This window comes from Aulonocara stuartgranti (genome assembly GCF_965226115.1).
Source record: "Aulonocara stuartgranti genome assembly, chromosome: 14".
NCBI lineage: Eukaryota > Metazoa > Chordata > Actinopteri > Cichliformes > Cichlidae > Aulonocara > Aulonocara stuartgranti.
The window spans coordinates 17,837,033-17,858,561 of NC_138950.1; the positions used below are offsets into that span (position 1 = coordinate 17,837,033).

At 44.2% G+C, this 21,529-nt stretch overlaps 1 protein-coding gene across 14 annotated transcripts in view; it reads left to right on the forward strand.

The window, feature by feature from the left end:
* The window catches only part of npas1 (neuronal PAS domain protein 1), a 66,828-nt gene extending 46,539 nt beyond the window's left edge, over nucleotides 1–20,289 (forward strand). For 13 of the 14 annotated variants that reach the window (XM_082503312.1, XM_082503315.1, XM_082503307.1 and 10 more), the window contains 9 exons: nucleotides 6,301–6,368; nucleotides 7,998–8,087; nucleotides 13,783–13,957; nucleotides 14,103–14,218; nucleotides 14,580–14,776; nucleotides 14,959–15,065; nucleotides 15,270–15,417; nucleotides 16,739–16,851; nucleotides 17,976–20,289. In XM_082503312.1, the coding sequence (XP_082359438.1) occupies nucleotides 6,301–6,368; nucleotides 7,998–8,087; nucleotides 13,783–13,957; nucleotides 14,103–14,218; nucleotides 14,580–14,776; nucleotides 14,959–15,065; nucleotides 15,270–15,417; nucleotides 16,739–16,851; nucleotides 17,976–19,078 (2,117 nt within the window). In that variant the 3' untranslated portion in view covers nucleotides 19,079–20,289. The remainder of the gene's footprint in view (nucleotides 1–6,300; nucleotides 6,369–7,997; nucleotides 8,088–13,782; nucleotides 13,958–14,102; nucleotides 14,219–14,579; nucleotides 14,777–14,958; nucleotides 15,066–15,269; nucleotides 15,418–16,738; nucleotides 16,852–17,975) is intronic. The other variant, XM_082503309.1, reaches the window with a different exon arrangement.
* The last annotated feature ends 1,240 nt before the right edge of the window (nucleotides 20,290–21,529 follow it).

Consider the following 21,529-nt stretch of genomic DNA (forward strand, 5'->3'; position numbering starts at 1 on the left):
TCCTGTTCAGCATAGTTGGTGCGCAGGTAGTAGTGCTTCTTGCCCTGTGTACAAAGTGGAAGTGCGCTGAAAAGATGTGAGGTGTGCGGTTTACGCTACAACGAGAGGCACTTCTCGTACAAATGTGAGCCACAACGATAAATATATAGAGCCCCCGCGGAAGCTGCTATGTGAAGGTCGAGAAAATTGTGAATTATCTTTCACATTCTTACCACTGGGTCAACATCTGATATGTTAAGTATTTAATTAAATATTTGGAGATTTCTTACAAGCAGGTCACACAGTCTCCACAGGGCCTATATTGAAAATGCAATGCTAATTTGGACATCAGTTTGAACAAGTCTACCCACAATGCATTGGCAGGGTTTTAAGTGTGATGCATGACTTTAATTCCGTTAGTGGAATGTGGTCAGAGATCTGGCTGAAAGGGAGCGGAGGCCAGAGAGCAGGGGAAGGAACAAATGTAGGAGGAATAAAGACAGAAAGAGAGGAGGAAGGAAGAAGGAGAAGAGTGTGAGGAAATTGGGATGGGGTGTGTTGGGGGGTGGGGGTTGCATTCCTCCACATTCCCTCTTGTCCGGGGTTTTTGGATGGGCAGCGGAGAGGGAAGGAAGGTGGAGGGTGGAGGAGAGGAGAGGGATGGAGCGCAGGGGAGGGGCCGGAGTGGCTTTTGTCTGCTTCCCACGTTTCAAAGCCAGTCTTGAAAAATGAATAGACAGAGGAAAATCAATTGCATGACCTTCACAGAGAGAAAGAGAGAGATTGAGAGAGCAGGAGAGAGCGGGAGAGAAGGAGGAGAGAGAGAAAGAGACAGAGTATGGAAGGAAAGGAGCAAAGGAAAAGGAAAGGCTGAAGGCAGGGAAGGTAAAATGACCCATGCTGTATTTGGTATTTGTGCACCTGTTTGCACAGCATATTCAAGGACTATTTGACATCATTTATATTTCAAAGCCTCTGTATTAAGTAAATTTTGCTACCAGGGACAGTTTTTTCCCCCATACTACACTTCCTTTGAAAAAAATCCAGGAAGCCTGATTCCTATTCCTAAGCTTTCTATTGCTTGTGATAAGAATCTACTTAAACTTAGTGGCAGATCTGCAATCAAGCAAACTGACAGTTTAACCAGATTCTACAGGTGAAACCAAAGCAGTCTTCCTGTTGGACAGGCAAGGTTAAACAGGTTAGTCCAGGCGGTGTAGTGTGATGGTGTGCTGTTTGTTTAAAGTAATTCAAGGCTTTTTGGAGGTTTATATACATTTTTTAAACCTCTGACACACTCTGTATTATGCTGCTCTGCACTGGCAAGAATAAACCACACCCAACCATGCAGACAGTATTAATGTTTTTATAAAATAACAAATAAGAACATAATGTAAAAAAAAACATTTTATTAGGTTCAGCAGAATATAAATTAGTCCAAAAGTATCTTTTGCACTTTGGTTCAGTTTTTACTTTTGCATGTTAGTTAAACATAATAATAATAATAATAATAATAATAATAATAATAATAATAATAATAATAATAATAATAATGTAAAGAAAATAACTTGATTGTGGTAAGACAGAGATATCTTTTAAAATTTCCTATCTGAAATTAACTTTCTACTTTTATTTTTGTTTAATAAAACAGAAAAGGGGAGAAAATATCAACCTGTAACAGGTGTGCAGGGCAGCTGGAGAACGCCCTCTGCCTTTTTCACAAGGCACAGTGCAATGACAAGTCAGCGCCAGCAACAGGGCCAGCTGAAGTGTTTTACTGTCTCGGCTAGTGAGGTCAAACACACCTCTCCCCTCCCCGGCGCTGGTGACATTGACTTTCATTCTGCCTCCACTTGCTCGTTCTCTCTCTCTCTCCCTCTCACTCTCCCCCTCATTTCTTTCATTGCTTTCGTCTTCCCTCGCCTCCCCTTCTGTCTCCCCCACCTCTTCACGATCTCCCTGCGTCTGCCTCCCCTCTAATTCACAGCGTTTAAAGCAGCCTGGGCTTTTAAGGGAAGTTAATTGCACTCAAATTATGTTCGACCGCAAAAGGAGTGAGGGAGCGATGGAGAAGAGACGGAAAGATAGAGGACAGATAGAGGGAAGGAGGGAGGGAAGGAGGGAGGGATGGATGTCGGCGTGAGAAGATAATTGTGCCAGAGAAGGACGCTGCGATTAGGGTCACTTTTTCTCTCGCTGTCTGTCGAACGGCCGAAACATCACATTTGGATTGGTAGTAAACAACTTGGCAAGTGACCGGGCTCTTGTTTTGAAAGGGTGAAGCTGCGGTGGCAGAGCCAAACTTAAGAGACAGAGATGAATAAGAAGACACAGAGAGAGGAAACTGAGAGAGAGAAATGGGGGTTCACTGTTTGGTTCCCATGGTAACATCCTAACCTGGGTAAAAGAGGTTGACACTGTGGGGGTGGAGTCTGTGTGTCTACAGCCCCCCACGTGGGGATGCTTGGCTCTGTGTGTGTGTGTGGCCATTCCTCTGGACTGAACTGGGACTAAATTATGTATTAGACAAAAGTATCATGAAAATCATTCAAATTTTTTCATTCAATCATTCAAATCTTTTCTGCTTGTGAAGCGCTGGGGAGTCCGTGCAAGTTGACCTCTGAGTCAAATCATAATTAACGTGTCCATTCCTGCCCTGTCCCATTCTGTCTCTTATTCCCACAATGGAATTAAATCTCTTAGCAGAGTCCCGGGAAGCTAATGGAATCGGAGTGTGACAGAATAGCTCGATTAAAGACCTCAGCCATCCCTGCGTCCAGCTCTGCACACAAGTCACGGTGTTTATTGGCACAAACTCACTTAAAGGAGAATTGCAATTTAACGCATCTTAACTAAAGTCAGGTTTTATTGCTTTTGAACATTTTTTTATGGTTAAAAACTGAAGGATTTGATGAGATCAGGGATCAAAAAAAGAGTAATCAGGCAGTCACACATTTTTTAAACAAGTTAACAGTTCATGCAGGAAACCAAGACTGGGATGTCAAACTAATTTTAGTACATAAAGCTCAAACAGCCCGGACCAGTTAAATCAAACATGCACATATACTCATCATAATATATGTATGTAAAACTCCCTTACTTTAATTGTAGCATTACATGTGCAGTGTCTTTGTTAATAGGAATCATGTCAAACTGACAGTTACTTAGGCCTCTGCATTGGGTGAATGTAGCGTTTCAGGTCCCGGTTCAGTACACGATCTATTCTTAGCGACATGCAATGCTTCCTGGTGCAAAATTCATTGAAAAGGTCAAACATGATGCCCTCCTTTTCTGCAATTTTCACATTTAGCAAAAAAAAAAAAATTCCAGCGGGCTGTGCTTTGGCTCTTTGAGGGCTGCATGTTTGACACCCATGATCGAGACCACTTTCTTGATTTAGGAGTTGAGTTGAAGCCCTCTTTCTTTCCAGCGCTTCAACTGGGCCAGGAGTCACAGATACAGGAATCTGGCAAATTAAACTTTTATTACACTGAGTGCCACCACTTTCTTTCTTGGCTGAAGGTGATCTTTTGGGGCAAAATTCTCTTAGTTATATATTTATGCTTAAACAAGAGGGAATAACGTCTGTACAAAAGAGTTAAGATTCACAAAAATATTCCAAAATCTTGTTTGACCACAACAATATTCAACTACAAATGATGTTTTCAGGCACAATGATGAGATGTGTTGTCCAAAACTATCTAAATGAAACATTTAGCAGATCAGATCAGACTTTAATAACGTGGCCACATTGTTGGTTTGTTAATGTCTGTCCAATCATTTGTCATCTGTTTTGACTTGGTCTACCAATAAGACGCATGCACAGCAAGTTCAAAATAAGATCTAAGTTGTAAAAAAAGATGTTATTGTTTGAATTATGATTTATAATGACATAAAATATTATAGAAGCTGTAATATTAAGGTATACACACAGAATAATGCAAAGCCCTCACTCGCACACGGGCACACACATAGAGAAGGGGTTCACAGTAGCACTACAGAGGGATCTTTGTTCTCAGAGTGTGATACCATCAACGCTGTGAGACTCTTTCCCTTCACATGTGCGCAAGAATACACCACACACGCGCATGCTGTGCGCACAAACACACACACACACACACACACACACACACACACACACACACACATCAGGTCCAGTGTTTTGGTTTCCTGGTTGCCCTATTGTACTGTGGCAGTCTTTAATAAATGGTCCTCTGTGTATTTGTGTCTGCGTGTGTGTGCAGGGGTGTGACTCATCTGTCAGCCCCGCTGGCCTCATGTCACATTCAGCGTTTCCTTGGGCCCGCTGACACTACTCAGCACAACTGATCACCCACCATCACCGTCGCTCCTCCAGGGTTCTGTGGCACGAAAGCCAGAACAGACACACACACTTTCACAACAATCGAAGTGCGTTTGTCTTCTGTTTTGATTAATTCTTATATGGTTACCACGGGGGTTGATTCCTCCAAGCTTCCTAGCACTGCGGCTGCATCGCTGCCCCACAAGGGAGCCTGCTAGGCAGGCAGAGAGCGAAATGGGCTCCCCATCCCCCTCCAGGCAGGGACTGACTAGGCTGAAGGGTCCCAGCACCAGACCCCCTTTCATAGCCCTGAATGGACTTGCCTTATTTAAATTCACACTCTGTCACACAGGGGGACCCCAATCTCACAATGCCACTGTGGCTTTGTCCGGCAACTCTGTATTTATGTGTATATGTGTGTGTGTGAGAGAGAGAGTTTGTGTGTGTGCACGGGTATTTGTGTTGTTTAATCGGAGAGCATGTTGCTGCTGTGTAGTCTGTGCATGAGAATTCATTGCTGTGTGTATTCCTAAAGTGTGTGTATGTGTGTGTCTATAGCTCTAATGGAATGCCTCCCTCTTCTATTCAACAAACCCACATCACAAGCAGGCAGCTGGGCAATATATATGTGCGTGTGATTGTATATGTGTGTGTGTGTGTGTTGGTGGGTGTGTGTGTTCCGATCCCCCCTCTGTGTTCAGTTGTAACCCACAGCAGCGCTTTCATTTTCCTGTCATAACGTGTATTGATTTCCCGCAGCCTTGCAGCGACACACACATACACACGCGCAGATATCCAATGATCCTTAAAGGCACGCACACAGACTCACACGCGTACATACATTTATATGCTCTTATACACACATATTTTGGGTACACACGGACATACGCAGTTTGTCTCCATTGGACGGGGAACATTGTGTTCAAAAGCAGCCCTGTTGGAGTGAGATTAGTTCTCACATATGGTCCCCACTTTTGCAATCACACACTTGCAGGTGCATAAACACCGTCACACACTCCTTCTGACATAAAACAGTAAATACACCTGATTGCAAAATTAATCTTCCACGTCAGTGGCGGCACCCCCAACCCCCATGCCCATGTTTGCTTTGGAGAAAGCGATCACTCTCTCCTTCCTTAAGGTTTTTCATTTTCCCTACCCTCTGTGCTCCTCTCATACCTATCTTCGCCCTCCTCCCCTCCTCCTCCACCTAACCACCTCCAACTCTATTTGTATTGTAATTGCCTTGGTAAACACCACCACTTTGGCACTGAAGCAGCTCTGATAGCTTGTGTTTGGGATGCATTAAGAGTGGTGATGCAGACACTGTGTGTGTGTGTGTGTGTGTGTGTGTGTGTGTGTGTGTGTGTGTGTGTGTGTGTTTGCTTGTTTGTTTGTATGCCTGGCAGAGATTGAGTGGTATGCGTCACGCAGCGCTCCACCTTATGTGCACTTTTTTTTTTTTTAAGCACGGTAAATTCTTCTTTTATCAGACATAATTGCTTCAAGTTTCACTTTTGATTTTGCTGAAGATTTTAAAGTTGTGAAAGAGATCCCACGTTAATGCAAAATCCTCTATTTCCAGATCAATTTGTGTAATCACTTATTCCTCAAAGCTGTATTAACTCATCCAAAAAAATGGAAATTAATCCATCAGCGTGGCTTAAACCCGACCGGCAAAATGATTTCCTACATATTAAGACGTTTGTGTTTTATTTATGCAGCTTTGACTAATTAAGCTGCTTCTGATGGTTACACTGACCAAGAGCATGGCCTTTCTAACTGTAATATGTGATCTTAACTGTCTAGTACTAAACATGGAGACTTTTTTTTTTAGCATTTTGTCATACTACAGTAATAAAAACACGCACCTTACCTACAGAAACCCAAATTTCTGCACTGAAAAAGCCCTGCTCATGATCAATTAACAAAATCTACTCACCTGCTATAATATCAACAGGTATAAAATGCTGCCCGCCAGCATTTTATGACAATGTCTGTCTCCTTTTTCTCTGCAGTTAGACGTTCATCTCATTCTCTGGCGACTGACATGTTTGAGCAGCACCTAGGGGCACACCTCCTGCAGGTAACGACCGCATCACCCACACATTGCTTCTTGTACCGCACTGATTATGTCTATAGTTGACTTTTTTGCCATGCTTATGTTGTGTTGTTAAGCAGAGAAACTAGTTTTTTCAGATGTATCAAAAGTTGAAGTTAGAAATGTTTTTTCCCCTCCTAACAGTCACATTTGTTTGATTATCCAGCTGTGCTAAGTCGCTGCTATGTGTGATCACAGCCTGCACTGGCTCAAGTCGTTCTGCCTTGACTCATATTTCCAGGCAAATTCCTAAACACAGTCACACTCAGACACAGAAGCACATCGCGTAACCCTCAGATGCTGCCAAAGAATACCTCCCTTTTGCACTAACAGATGAACACAGCCCGAGGGGTACTCTGGGGCAGGAGGGCTGCTGGGGTGACGAAATGCAGAATGTAGGCAAAGACTCAGAGGAAGAGCAACGGAGGTAGCACTGCAGATTGTACTTTGGAGGGAGCTTAGGGAGGGGGAGGCGGTAGGAAGAACAGGTAGGAGTGGGAACAGGTGGAGGGATAAAAGGAGAGTAGAGAAGTGAGAAGGTTGTGGTAAAACAAAGAAACATTACATATGTCTGCTCTCCTCTGGCATTTTAAAGAGGAAGAGAGGCTTAGAGAACAGCGCTGATAGAAATCAAATTAACGCTCCAGAAAAACTGTATGATTCTTCCCCTCCCAGCCGTTCTTCCACAGTAATAGCCTGATAATTGCACTTTAGTTCTCCGACATTCATGCGGCTGGTTTCTCCTCGCCGCGACACGCGACACACGACACACGACGCTCCACACCCCGGCCACACATTTGCATACTGGATGTGTCAGTTGCATAAATTACCACTGCCACTTTAAGCACTAGGCCGCCAAAATAGCAATCATTTTTCTAGAGCAAAGTGGCCCTGGTGTGTGTGCATGTGTGTGTGAGGCTGAGACTGTGTCAGCTCACTCCTGGATGCTTGTTATGACGATTAATATTATTCTCTGAAGCAGTCCCCTCTAATGGGCTGGCTGTATACCTTTCACTTCTCATTAGAATCACTGCAGGCCGTAATGACTCTGGTTCTATCTGTGTCTGTGTTTATTTGTCCGTGTGTGTGCGTGTGTGGCTGGAGATCCAGGATGAAGCTTCGACTCTTGGTTTATTACGGCTGATTGGAACAGCCCCTGGTCTATAAGCTCAGTTTCTCATGTCTCGTTGCTGAATTTGTTTAAGTGCGCCTTTCTTGATGCACGTGCGTATGTGTGTGTTTGTGGACGTCCACACCGCATGCGTTGCGTCTGCCTCTGTTTTGTTCACCGTTTGTTCGGTCACGCAGGTCTCACTCGCAGCTGTCGCGCGTGTAGCTGCGTCTATGGGAATTGTTTCATGTCTATTCACATTTATGCACGTCATGTGAGTTTTTTGCGCGCGCGTGTGAGCGTGCTCACCAGTTGAGAGAAGAGGCCGAAGGGTGATGGGTTGTTTGTTCTCTAGCTCATTGTAATTTGTTCGATACACGCTAATTGCTCTCATTTGTCTGTCTTGTTTCTGTTTGCCTTTATGTCTGCGTCTCTGCGTGCATGTGTGTGTGTGCGTGTTTTTGTGTGCCCACGTGTGTGTCCCTGTGTGTTTATGTGCACAGTCTCTAGATGGCTTTGTGTTTGTGGTCAGCCAGGAGGGACGGTTCCTCTACATCTCAGAGACAGTTTCTATCTACCTGGGACTCTCACAGGTAAGACAACCTCATCTCACTCTCTTTATGTCTCTCTCACACAACACACACACACACACACACACACACACACACACACACACACACACACACGCACACCCACACACACACGTGACCACATAATCCTTTATTTACAAGTGCATTTGCACACATGTGCCTGTCTTCTCTTTATGCTTTCATATCCCTTCCCAGGAGCGCGTGTGTTTGTGTGTCTGTGTGTGAGTGTGAATATCTTTGACTTCACTCTCTGTGCTCATCTCTGGAGTACAACTCTCACAGGGGCAATGCTGCTCTCTCTCTCTCTAGCTCTCTCTGCCGCCCTCTCTCCCTCTCCAGGTGCTCACCTCTGTTGATTGCCTGTGGCCTCTTGTACTGTGAATGTTAAGTCCTGCCATTTTGCCCAGATGCATAAATAATAACAGTAATTACTGGCCTAGCAATCAAAGTGTCGCCCCAGCGCGCTGGGCCTGTCTAGGGGAACAAATCGATAGGCATCTTAAAAGCCACATTGATTGTAGGGAGGGGGAAAAACACCAAGGGGGATGGGAAGATAGATAGAGACAGCCAGAGAGAGAAAGAGAGGGGGAGGAAAGGAGGAGAGGTGTGATAAGAGAGAGATGTTTCAAACTAAGAAGAATGGGTACAGCACGAGAGAGCGAGAGAGAGGCAAGTGTAACAATAACAGATGTAACTGAGGGTTTTTTCTTTGTTTAAGGGCAGTCGCTGAAACCATTAACAAACTTAAGAATAAGTTTTAAGGATATGTTTTTTTTTTCCTTTTAGTACAGTACTCACATGAAGGAGATCTCATTAGTCTCCATTGGTCCTTGGCCACCATTATCATTCATATCTGTACTGACTGGAAAAATCTCTAAATATATATATGTATAATTATCAGAGCAGATAAATCAAACAGATGTTGTCCCCAGTTATGAAATCACTGTAACTTAGGGATATAATGTCAGAAGTAGTTTTTTGTTAAGCAGAAAATGTGATATTAAACAAAAAATATATCTATACACATGCAAGAGGATAACAGGCTTAGCTTTTAAACCATTGCTCATTGTTTCATTTAATTTCAGATGGATGTTGTACTTTCTTTCTGTATTGTTAAGGCTGTGTAATTCTTTAATTGCATACTGATATTGACTGTTTTCAGTCTATTGTGATTGCTGCACATGTGATGAATGTTACTACATTCTTGTTTTACACCGTAATACAAAGAAAAAAAATGCAGCAAGCAAGTTTGAAATGGAAAGATTTTCTTTAGATGCATTTTACTAAATCCTTCCTCAACTTTGTTAAGTTGCACTGATAGTCTGTAATTTTGGCCCTGGTCATAAATATACTTTCCTCCACCTGTACACAATGATGTCCTGAATTGCACCTGTAAGTCAGTGTAAAGAAAACTTGAGGGGGGAAATAGGTTTTTAGTTTTCAGATATTTAGTCATTGTTTAATGTTGAACTGGAGACTTGTAGGAAAAAAATGAGCTCACTGACTCCATTTTTTTCCTGATGGAGTTTCATATCATGAAGAGCCACAAGACATGTTTGTCCCCCCTCCCCGTGTTCTCACTACTCTCTTGACCCCCAAAATTGTTCTTGCAACAGAAGATATAGTTCAGTCTCTTAAATCAGTGGTTCTCAAGCTTGTTCTTGTATGCTGAGCTTGAAAAGTTGAAAAAGTTCACCTCACTTTGTTTTTACTAATTATTCACAATAAAAAAGAATCAAAAATCACATTTTCAAGATGACCTCATCAAGCCCTTTCTTATTTTCCACATATACAAATATTCATTCAGTTTCCCTCTATGTTTTTGTTGTGGTTGTCCATGCCACTCCTGCAGAGCTGCTGTGCCTTACAGATAGAGGAGGCTTCAGAAGGCGCTTGCAATAAGGAAACATAGGTCTTTCCTTTCACAGATCACTCTCTGTCTCCCATTTTCACTGGGAGGAGTTAAGATGCGGGGAAGAGAAAAAAGTGAGGGAAGCTTGAAGACATGCTAGCATAATAAAAAGCACCCATTGCTCTACAGCTAAGATCGATTCACAGCAAGTAAGGAGAAGAAGAACGATTACAACGCCTAATTACTCTTAATGTGAGGCAGACTTGAAACTATTCTTTAAACTTTCCTGTCATGGGGCATTCAATGAAGGTTAATATAAAGTTGGATTAGGACAAGGATTGTCTTGAATTGTCGTGGAGTTTTTGAGTCTTCTTTGCAAACACACACACACACACACAATGTACATGTAAACACAGAGAGATACAAAAGAAAGTGACGTAGAGAAGACAGAACAAAAAGGGGAGCTGCAGAGAGGAACAGCGAGAACCAGACAGACAATTACAAGAGAGAAAGAAAATAAAGCAGAGGAATATGGGGAGAGACGGTGGTAAAGAGGAGCGAGAGAGTCTGAGTGTGTAAATAGAGTTTAAATGTGCAGTAGGAATGAAATTCGCCTTGGGATTGCCTAGGTAAACAAGACAGCCGAGGCTTTGGTGGAGATGCTAATAAAACAGAGCTGTTCTTATCAGCTGAGCAGATGGCCTAACCCATCACATCTCCTCAAACTGGGCCTAAGCCATCAGCATTCTAATGAAATTATTTATGATCTAAGATTACGTTCCAAACCTTAAACATACAGCGCCACGTTTACCTTCCCGAAAAGATGAGGACGGCCGGGCACAGAGGAGGTTTATGATGAGAAAGACACAGCCAGAAAGGGCAGGTAGACGGGGTTCGGGGAGGGGGGCGAGCGCGAATATACAGTGTGTTTATGGACACAAGCAATGAGATGGAAAAACGCACAACAGGAAAGAAGGGAAGGTGGGAGGGAGAGGACAAAACACTTCAATATACTTTGCTGGTGAGTGGAGGCGGACACAGGGGAGAGGGGAAGGACAGACAAACAATGTTCTGAGTGAAAAAGTATAAGTGGTTGTTTGTTTTAGAGGGCATGTCGCCCCTGTGGACCGCCCCAGCCCCGCGTCTCCTGTCCCCCCGTCTGACCCCTCTGCCCTGGCTTACCACCCGGGCCACTCCCCTGACAGTGGGGTTGCTTAGCCGACTTAGCCCAGGTCAGGCACCTTGACCAAGGGCACAGCCCTCCGCCCATTCCCCTGGCGCACAGGTATCTTTTTTCTTTTTTGTCTGGCTCACTTGGTTTTCAGGCCCGGGAGCACGAGGGATAAACCTGGGAGCGACACATAGCAGATGAGGCAGGGGGGAGAAGACATGGAAACAGAAGAGGGGAGGGCAGAATAGCTGGAGAGACAAAGGTTGGAGAAGATGAGGGAGGAGACATGAAAAGGATGGAGGAGTAAAAGTAGGATAAAAAAAAGGGATAAATGGGGTAAAGAGGAGGGAGGAAGGATGGTAGATTGAGGGAGGAGAGAATTGATCTGCGAATGGTTAGTATGCAGCCCCCACTCCACCTCCGCCCCACCCCATCTTCCCCTCCCTCCTCTCCTCTCCTCTCCCATCAGTCAGTGAGGGCTGAGGGCTGAGAGTATGTTGTGGACCACTGCCCGGATGCCTCATACATATTAAAGCCCCCTGCTATTATTTATATCATGTCTCTGCTTCCCCTGCTCGCTGCCCCTCGTCCCCACCACACCACCATACATGCATGCACGTGCATCTCTGCGCGCACACACACACAGGTTCACACAGATGCGCTGACAGACAACTACTCGCACAAACAGTGACACACAATGACACACGGAGACATAAAAACAGACAGTCTAGTCACATACGCAGGGAAACAGAGGCGCGCCGTGTGCTTGCATAGGCACAAACGCACACACGCAGACACACACACGCTCTCAGAGAGATTTGAATGATCTCGGTCTCTCCTCACGCCTCCCTTTGCGCCACATTCTATACCTGTTTTTATGTCTGAGCCTGACTCATCCTCTCAATCGCTTCGTCCCTTCCTCATCTTCTCATTTCTGTCTGATCTTTTTTCAAGCTCGCCCTCCTGCTTGAGATGAAGTGATATTATTCGGATAGGTCTTAAGCCCGGTAAAGCCCATAAGGACCTGTTCGCCTCTCTACCTTGTTTTTCAACACCACCGGGTCGAGGGACGCTTGCTGTATATTACTCTGCTGAGCCGTTATCAGAGCTTCTGCTTATCACTGTGGGAGCTGCGATCCAGTGTGCTCTTATGTGATGCATGAGGTTAGCTGAGAAAAGAGACATTTTTATAAAGAAAAGAAATGTAAATAATGTCATTCATTTAATTCCCCTTTGTGTAGGGGGGCATATATTTTGAGGTTTCTGCTTTTTATTAGACCCCTGAACTATCTGAAACCTGTGTTGCTCAATGTCTTAATGGTTAAAATGCATAAGATTTAATTGATTTTTCTTATCTTGGACTTTCTCAGTGACTGCTTTTATTATTGTCTTGATGCTATCAGATATTAAAATCCTCAAATATCTATCCAAATATGTTCCCAGGTCAGCATGGTCAGCCGTTCTCGCACGTTTTCAAAGTGTGACAGTAGCACAGTTGTTACGGGATAATTACTTTTCGAGTCTTGCAAGTATGCAGGGCAGCCTCTCCATATGGTGCCCATCAAATCTAGTATTTAATAATATGTTTATTACAGGTGGCGCAGTTGCGAAATGTGGCACCGTCTCCCAAGAAATTAAGGCCTGCGTGTCTGGCGCTGAATAACATAAGGGGTGATAAAACCTCGTCTGTCATCTCCCCTCACTCGGTGGGGTTTCCTACATCTTTACCCCTCTCTGTTCCCTCATTGTCGATCGCTCTTATTCGCCTGCTCCCGCCTTCCTGTTCCCCTTCTTCCTCTCCCCCGGCTGTGATGTCCTTGAGGGCCTGCTGAAGCTCCCATAAAGCCTGCAGTAAATGGCTCTAATCCGGTAATAAATGGCTGTGTCCTACAGACAAGGGTGTGAGGCTGCTGCAGCCACGGCTTTATCAGATGGAATAGTATTGGCACACACACAAATGCGCGCACACACACACACAGACACACACATTCACAGATGTAATGGAACCTGCATAGATGTGTGTAAGCATGCATGCCCCCCCTTTTCTGCTTCTCTCTCACACACACACTTATTCATGCTGCTTCAGATGGAATCACACCTTCTTCAATTGTGCCGCTTTTATGGATGCCATGCAAGAGCAGTGCCATTATTGCCTTTAAATGATTAGAGATGCGACTATGATGCATTATGATGATAGGATCATATAGAGCTGTATGAGCTGTTACGCTGCTGCCTGCTGGGATAGACTGTAACTGAATGAAGGAGCTGGGAGGGACACGGGGAATAAGAAGTATAGTAATGTGACCTTTGGAGATAGTTGGAGTTCACCTGTTTTTAATCAGCAAATACAATTGATTTTTATCTCCTCCTGGTTTTATTTGTGTAGCACTGTAGTCACTTGATCCTCCGAGACAGGACTTAAATGTGTGTGTGTATGTGTGCGCGAGCATGTTGGAGGGGTGGCAGGTGGGGCTGTCTTACATCCTCTCATTCCTTGTTCAGTTGTAACCCAGAGCGGCACTTTCATTTTCCCGTCATAACATATATTGATTTTTTTTTCAGTGCACTTGTGTGTGTGTGTGTCTGTGTGTATTTGTAGGCGTGTGCTCGCTCACGTATAGTTATTTTTGCACAAAGCGTCTGGTTTTGATCGGTTTGTGTGTGCTTCTCTTCAGGTGGAGCTGACTGGCAGCAGTGTGTTCGACTACATCCACCCAGCGGACCACGTCGAGATGGCGGAGCGGCTGGGAATCAGGCCACATCTACGGGCCGAGGCCGGCTGTCACACAGCCCCTGAGAGCGCTTCCAGCTCTGCGTCCACCTCCTCCTTAGCTGGTACCCCTGAACCCGGTACTGTCATGGCAAGAAAGCAGAAAGAAATATAACAAATACATAATATGATTTTCAACAATTCACTGTGCTCAAATGGCATTACTAAGACAAAAGTCAAAAAAATATATTCTTGAAACAGCTAATGTTATTTTCTCATCCCCAGCAGCTCCATCCAGTCCTCATTCTCCTGCCGACGATCCAACCGAGCGTGGCTTTTTTATCCGCATGAAGTCCACGCTCACCAAAAGAGGCCTGCATGTCAAGTCTTCTGGATACAAGGTATGAGAGAAAATGCGCCACCATAATTTGAGAACATATTATGCATTCCTTAGCTTACTTGCATGTGTTCGGAATAAAATAACAATTTGGGTTTGTGCTGCTGGTGTTTCACACACACGCACAAGGTGGTCATTGCCAGTATATTTTATGGCTGTGCCCTTATTTCGCTCTGAACCGCTCCACGTATCACAGTTTACTGCGCTCACTGCTAATATGTCCAAGTTTATTACATATTGATAAATGCTACATTTTCTAAATCAGTGCATCAAACAGCTCTGATTCCACCTGATCTTTATTTAGTAATCCTCTTATAGACTGGCTTGTGCGTATGAGTGCGTAAGAAAGACTTTGTGCTTGTCAGGTAATCCACGTGACGGGACGAATCCGCTGCCGCCCCGCTCTCGTCCCGGGCTCCACCCGATCAGTGCGTCGACCAATGGGTTTGGTTGCGCTGGCGCACACTCTCCCGCCCTCCACGCTTAATGAAGTCCGCATGGAGAGCCACATGTTTGTGTTCCGAGTGAACATGGACCTACAGGTTACATACTGTGAGAACAGGTAATCCATCTATTGTTTTGCCTTTTGGGAGTCGCTCTATCTTTCATGTTTTTTCATGAGGAGCTGGCAGAGCACCCAGCCAGTTGGTGGTGTTAGCACACACATCTGCTTCTGTTTGGCTGACAAATGTGTGTGTGTGTTTTTTGTTTGTTTGTTTGTTTTCTTCCTCCAATGCTCTACAGGATCTCTGAGTATATGGATCTGACTCCAGCAGAGGTAGTGGGACATACCTGTTACCATTTCATCCATGTAGAAGACCTGGAGAACCTCCGGCAGAGCCACGAGGACTGTGAGTCACATACATATGGATACGTATAATATATGACGTTCATCCCCATCCCTCTCTTTCTTCAAGTATCTGAACTTGGCAGAGCTGCTACAAGAGCCTGTTGAAATCTCCTCCTGTACTGTTGTTAGAGGCGCCCTCTGCTGCCACCTTCATGAACTGTCAAACCATTAACAGGTTTCTTTTCTTCCCATCTTTGCTCCTCAGTGCTAAGAAAAGGCCAGGTAGTGACTGGTTATTATCGCTGGCTCCAGAGGAGAGGAGGGTACCTGTGGATCCAATCCACTGCCACTGTGTCCATCAACCACAAAGCCCCCCACGAACGCAACGTTATCTGGGTTAACTACGTCCTGAGGTCAGTAGAACCGGAGCAAAGCTGAAACCGCCGTTTCTCCACGAGTGCTGTTAGGAAGTCATTTTATGTATGCAGGCATCACACTGTGTACAGAGACCCTTTGAAGGGATAGCTGATGAAATGTAGAGGGATTATTGGGATAGGGAGGTTCATTTATTCCAGCATGTGAGAAAACTGGTAAGGATACACACGAAACGAGGAGATCAAAGCAGCAAACCACTGCCTAATTAATGTAATGGTTATTTTTGATTTTATTATAAATCTTGAAAGATTGGCTAAAATATCATTAAATTCTTCTTATTCTTTTAATAGATTTTTAGATTAGTTTGAATTTGCTAATGTTTCTGACAGTTTCTATGCGTCACGACCAACATACAGTAAAATTTGCGGCTTCAAAAAGCCGTACTTTTTCTTTCAAAATGTTCCTCATTCGACAGTCAAATGTTTATTTTATCTTGTATTTTAAATAGTAATTAGTAAAAGTTATCACTTTTTCATACCTTTTGCAGTTCGGGTTTTTTCATCCTACATAATGTTCCTTTATGCATTATTCTATTGTTATTTAACGCTATTATTCTGAATAAGCAGACACCCTGTTACAGAAAGCTCCAAATCAGATTAAGAAAATTTTGAAAAACCTTGCACCTTGATTTCTTTTTAAATATAAATTACCTTTTAAGTGTCATATTACCTTTGTTTAAGGCTTTGGTGTGTTTACCACGGAGCGAGCGCGAGAGAACACAACAGAACGCGCGCATAGCAGCAGAGCAGTCAGACAAAAACAAGAGGAGTAGGCTGAATTTCAATGCTAATTGGACTGAAGCTATATAATTACAACAAATGGATGTCAGAATTTTGGGGCTGAATGGTGTTTTAGTTAATTAGTGCTGTAATTACAAGAGCTCATTAACTTCTCCAACAGCCTCCTCCTTGTCTGAGCTTAACTGTGTATAGGTGGGCTGCTGAGTGGAGCATTTGTGTGTGTGTGTGTGTGCATCTGCGTGTGTTTCGGGGGGTGCGGTCTGCCTGTGTGTCTGTTTGCATGTGTCAGTGTTTGTGCATGTGTGATAAGGGCTGTTGGAAGGAGTGAGTGTGTGTTAGATGGAGGTTAGAAGGGTGTGAGGCAGTTTGGCTATTGGAGGTAGTTATTAGGCTGATTATATGTTGTTTCCATCTCTAAGTATTCACTTAAATCAGCATGGCATTCCTGTTTTTTTTTAAGTGTAAGTGGCTTTAAGTGGTAGATGATTTGTGTATACATCCAGCTTTTCACTCTCTCCCTTTCTCTTTTTTCCCATTTTTTTTACATCTATCCATCCAGTCGAACAGAGCTGCCCGACACTCCCCTGGATCTGCTGCAGCTACCAGAGAGCATAAGAGCAGAGCGACTTCGAATCAGCTCGTCCCCGACCGATGGCTCCACACAGGCCCGAGGTACCACACTACGTACTAGGGCTGCCACGATTTGTCGACTAGTCACGATTACGTCGACTATCAAAATCGTCGACGACTGATTTAATAGTCGACGCGTCGTTTGAAACTTTGTACGATCACAAAAGACGCAGGAATAAGTGGCAGGATTTAAGAGTGTAATAACGGACTGAAACAGAAGATGGCAGCATTGCATGTACAAGGATGTCAGCTACCGTTAAACCCGAAGAAGAAGAAGAAGAAGCAGCTGTGTCCCAGAATTCATAGCGCGGCCCAGCGCAGTTTCCAACAATGGCGGCAGCTAGTTAGTTTTAATGTTACTCTTATTATTCTTTCTGGGTCACAAAATAAACGTTTAACATATTTTCAGGCGAGAATGTAGCTGTGTAAACCTCAAATATCTGCTCAGTTTATCAGGACACCACATATTTTCAAAAGCGCTCCGACGTTTTCGGAGACATCTGTTACCCACTAGCTCGTTAGCGAGCCGGGGGCTAGGCTCACTAGCGCCGTGAGAACACCGGACTCCCCGCAAATCGTTTTCAAACCCACTGCCGTCTTTCGCTACTCAGGTTAAATATATATGAGTCACTTAGATAACTTAAAATGTTATTGTTTGGCTTTTTTTTTTTAGTATTTTATTTGTTCCTGAGTAAATCAGTTTGTCTGAGATTAAAGTTATAGTTTTTACACAGCTAAATAAACATCAAGCAGACAGCTGATTATCAGAAGTGTGAGATGCTCCAGAATATACTCTGGTGTCCTGTTATATTTTAGATAGCAAGGAGTTTATTAATCTTCACCGAAACAATCTGCAAATTTCATTAAAATTCAATAAACTATCATCTTGTCTTTATTTTTAGTTAGCACAGACCTTAAACACTTAAAGCTGTAAGCTAATGATAGTTATATAAGAGCAGATGCTGCTGGTGCAATAAGCTGTAGTTTTACGTCTAATGGATGATGATCTGATTAGTCGACTAATCGCAAAAATAATCGGTGACTAGTCGACTATCAAAATAATCGTTTGTGGCAGCCCTACTACGTACATTGCTACCTTACTGTGACGTCCCATTGATGCACTCGCCCGTGCCTCATCGTGTCATAAAAATCTCCTTCCTCCTCAGGCTCGCAACCTGTGAAGAGCTCAGTGGGGAAAAGCGACCCTGACACTAAAGGCAGAGACAAATTCACCACCACGGCCATTCAATCAGAGGACAGGAGGAAGCGCCTGCTGAGGTCCGACCCGGAGGGCGCACCTCCCGAAACCCGTCGCAGACTGGAGGAGCTCCGTCACACGGAGGAGAGTGTCTCTGCCTCCTCAGACCTGGCGAGCGAAAGCGAGGGGGAAGAGGAAGATGAAACCGAGTGGGACCAGGGAGGCGACAGCGACAGATTGAAACGGGAAGACAGCGGAGGAGGAGGTAAACAGAGCAGAGGAGGAGACACCCCGACGAGAGGGGAGAGGGGAGGGAGGGTGCACAATGGCCGGGCTGTGATCCAGCAGCTGAAAAGTGTAGTGACTCCATCTCCCCTGCCCGGCAGCCCAGGCATCAAGACTGAGCATGAAGCCCTGACCACCGGGGGGCGCTGGGGATCACACACTCAAACTTCCACCTCACACACACACACCACTCAGCCCCAGCCCTCGCATGCACACACGCCGTCCAGCAGCCTCAATGGTGACAGCCCCACCACCCCGATCCCGGACTCCTCTTCCAGCAGCGAAGCCCCACCGAAGGGTTTGTTCACTCCCCCGTCCCCAGCTTTGTCCCCCGCCATGCCCGTGTCCTCCCCGTTGCCCCGCGAGGACAGGGCTGTGTCGGCGGGGGTGGTCAGCCGGAGCAGTGGCGGTAGTGGTGGTTTAGGTAACGGTCCTGACTTTGAGCTGCTTCAGAGACTGGCTGCTGGAAGTGCAGCGGGCCGGGTCCTCTTCCACCCCCTTGCCCTCGGCCCGCAGGGCCCTCAGAGCCTCTATGCCCCAAGCACTATCCGCTACGCTCCACCTGAGCTCCCCCCTTCCCACCACCACAGCACAGGACACAGTGATGGCCTGCAGCTACGCTCGGACCACCACAAGGGACCCCCACCGGCCTTCTTCCCCCACCTACAGCGGCTGGCCGGCCTTCCACCCTTCAGTGGTTTCTCCCCATCTGACAGCCCCTTCTCCTCTAGCCTGCCCTTCTGTATGAATGGACTGAGGGGGGCTGCGGGCACAGAGGAGGACTGAGTCTCAGAGGGGAGGATGTGAGAGGAGAAAATAAACTGAAGGAGAGAGCGGAGTGACAGGACGGAAAGAGAGACATTGAAAAGGGCAGGAGAGACAGAAGTGGCAGTAGATTAAACCTCTGAGGACGTTACTAATTGGACAATGAGTTGAATAACTGCAATCTAAAGTGTGTGACAAGCCGCTGCCATAGGATTTTATCATGTCAGCCTGTTGTGTACGAGTGACAGTGACTCTCAGAGAAACGGGGACATGGAAACTTTTGACTGGTTGTCCCTCAAGACTTTTCATCTTCGCGACAACAACGAACTCTGCTCTGTGACTTTCTCTAGATGACTGTGTTGATTTATGTGTCTCTTCCACTCAGAGAAGCCATATTGTACATAGAGAGAAAACCATGACGACCCTCAGCTCACATCCTCACCGTCAATGTCCGTCACCGCACATTAACCCAATTAACCCTAAAACCAGTAGGAAGAGATGGGCACTCGTCTGTAGGAATAAAAATGACTTTGGAATATAAATTTTTATTATTGCAGTATTATACAAATCATCTCTTTCAGTGGGCTCCGGGTGACAGTTTGATTATAGGGTTTCAACTTAAAATAGGTGGAGACAGCTTTTTGGTGTTTTGTATCGATACTTAAAATAATAATATAAAACAATAATATTGAAAAAAAGATCCAAGTATTCATCGATTCAGCCATACTAAAAGCACACTTTTGGGACAAAAGTATGATTAAAGTAGTCCCAGACATTCCATTATATATAAGGGAAGGAAATGCAATGCAGACAGGACGCTATTTGTATTGTTTGATTATAGGAAGGCGATTTGTTTAACTGATTATGACTTCTAGTGTATCATGACAATGTACAATGCTGCAGTTGTGTTTGTGTATGAAAGCCATATTCTTGTTTGTTTTTAGGTTTATATTGTTTTTCTTCACCAGGTGAAACCGATTGGGAAATTGTTTAAAATACGACTGTTTTAGTGGATGAAAAAAAATGTGAAAATGCTTTAGGAGGGGAAATGTGCTGGACAGAAGTGTTTTTATCATTTAAACATGTTTTGTTTTTTTTGTTTTTTTTGAGCACTTACCGAAATTTGTTCTGGTGTGAACTCTAAAGCACTTCACGGTTCGGCGTGTGATCCTGTTAAAACAGAAAACAATGCAAGAGCGGCCGCTAATATCATAGCCTGAGCACGGTATGTGGAGTGGGGGTGGGGGATATAAATGCTCATTTAGAAAGGCAGGTAAATAAACAAGACCACATGTGGTCATTAAAATGTGACCGTCGGAGGTCGATAAAACAAAACAGAATTGTTCTGATATTGGTTTCAGTTCAAGCGAGTCAACTGGAGATAAAGTTTTAAATTAAAAAGTGGGGATATGAAACACTTTAAATTTCAGTTTCATAGCAATTGATTGGAGCTCCTCTCAGGAAAAACAAAACACTTTTGACTTGGAAAAAATGAAACAACTAAAACAAAATTATACATATATGTGTAAGAAAATCACAACTAAAATAATAAAGAAGAAGGAGAATTCATAAATAATAACATTTGGAAATTTCACCCGGCCAAACTCATCAGGAAAAAGAAGTGAGAAGAATAAAATTTAACCACGATATGCAGTGATATAAGCTGTGAGAGAGATACGTTAAAAACAGTCTAGCACTTTGTAATAAGGTCGTCTGATCTGCCATGTTAGCCAAATACATGTAAATTTATATATACAGCAATTTGTTGAAAGCCAGGCCTTCTGGCACTATTTTCTTTGTCCTTCTTCTAAATTGAGATTATGATCGACAGCCTGATCTGAGGGTTCGCTTCATGGAACCGCTCATATCGTCACGTCTGACAGAGGCGGGGTGGGGCTGGGTGGGGGTTTTAAAAAAAAGACGGGGCGGGGGAAAGGGTGCACTACACACCCATACTACAAATATGTGTCAGCGCACATATTCTCGGGTGTTTACTGGTATAATAAGTGTGTGTGTGTGTGTTTGAATGCGGGCGTGTTCGCCTGTTAAAAGTGTGTGAGTGAGTTTGGATTTTGTTTTGTTTTTGGGTTTTTCTGTTGTTGTTGAATTAAACGGCTAACCCCTCGCCCATCACTGTGAATCTAACATTATTCTCCCATCTTTGTGAATACTCCACCCACTCGTCAAATAAAATGAACAAATGTAAAAATAATAACAGTGATACAGATGATGATGATGATAACAATAAAATATTCCAGTAGAGGAGCACAACTCAATGTCGGTTGTTTCTTTCTTGCTTTTGCAGGCGTGGAGAGTAAGCAGTTGTGATATCTGAAGTTTTAAATGTGTTGATGCTTTCGATTTCTACATATAGCTCCTTGAGATTTCATGTGATTTAAATAGATACAATTTTTTCTGCACTCACATTTGTTAATTCTTTTCATTTAACATGCATATTCTGAGTACTTAGAA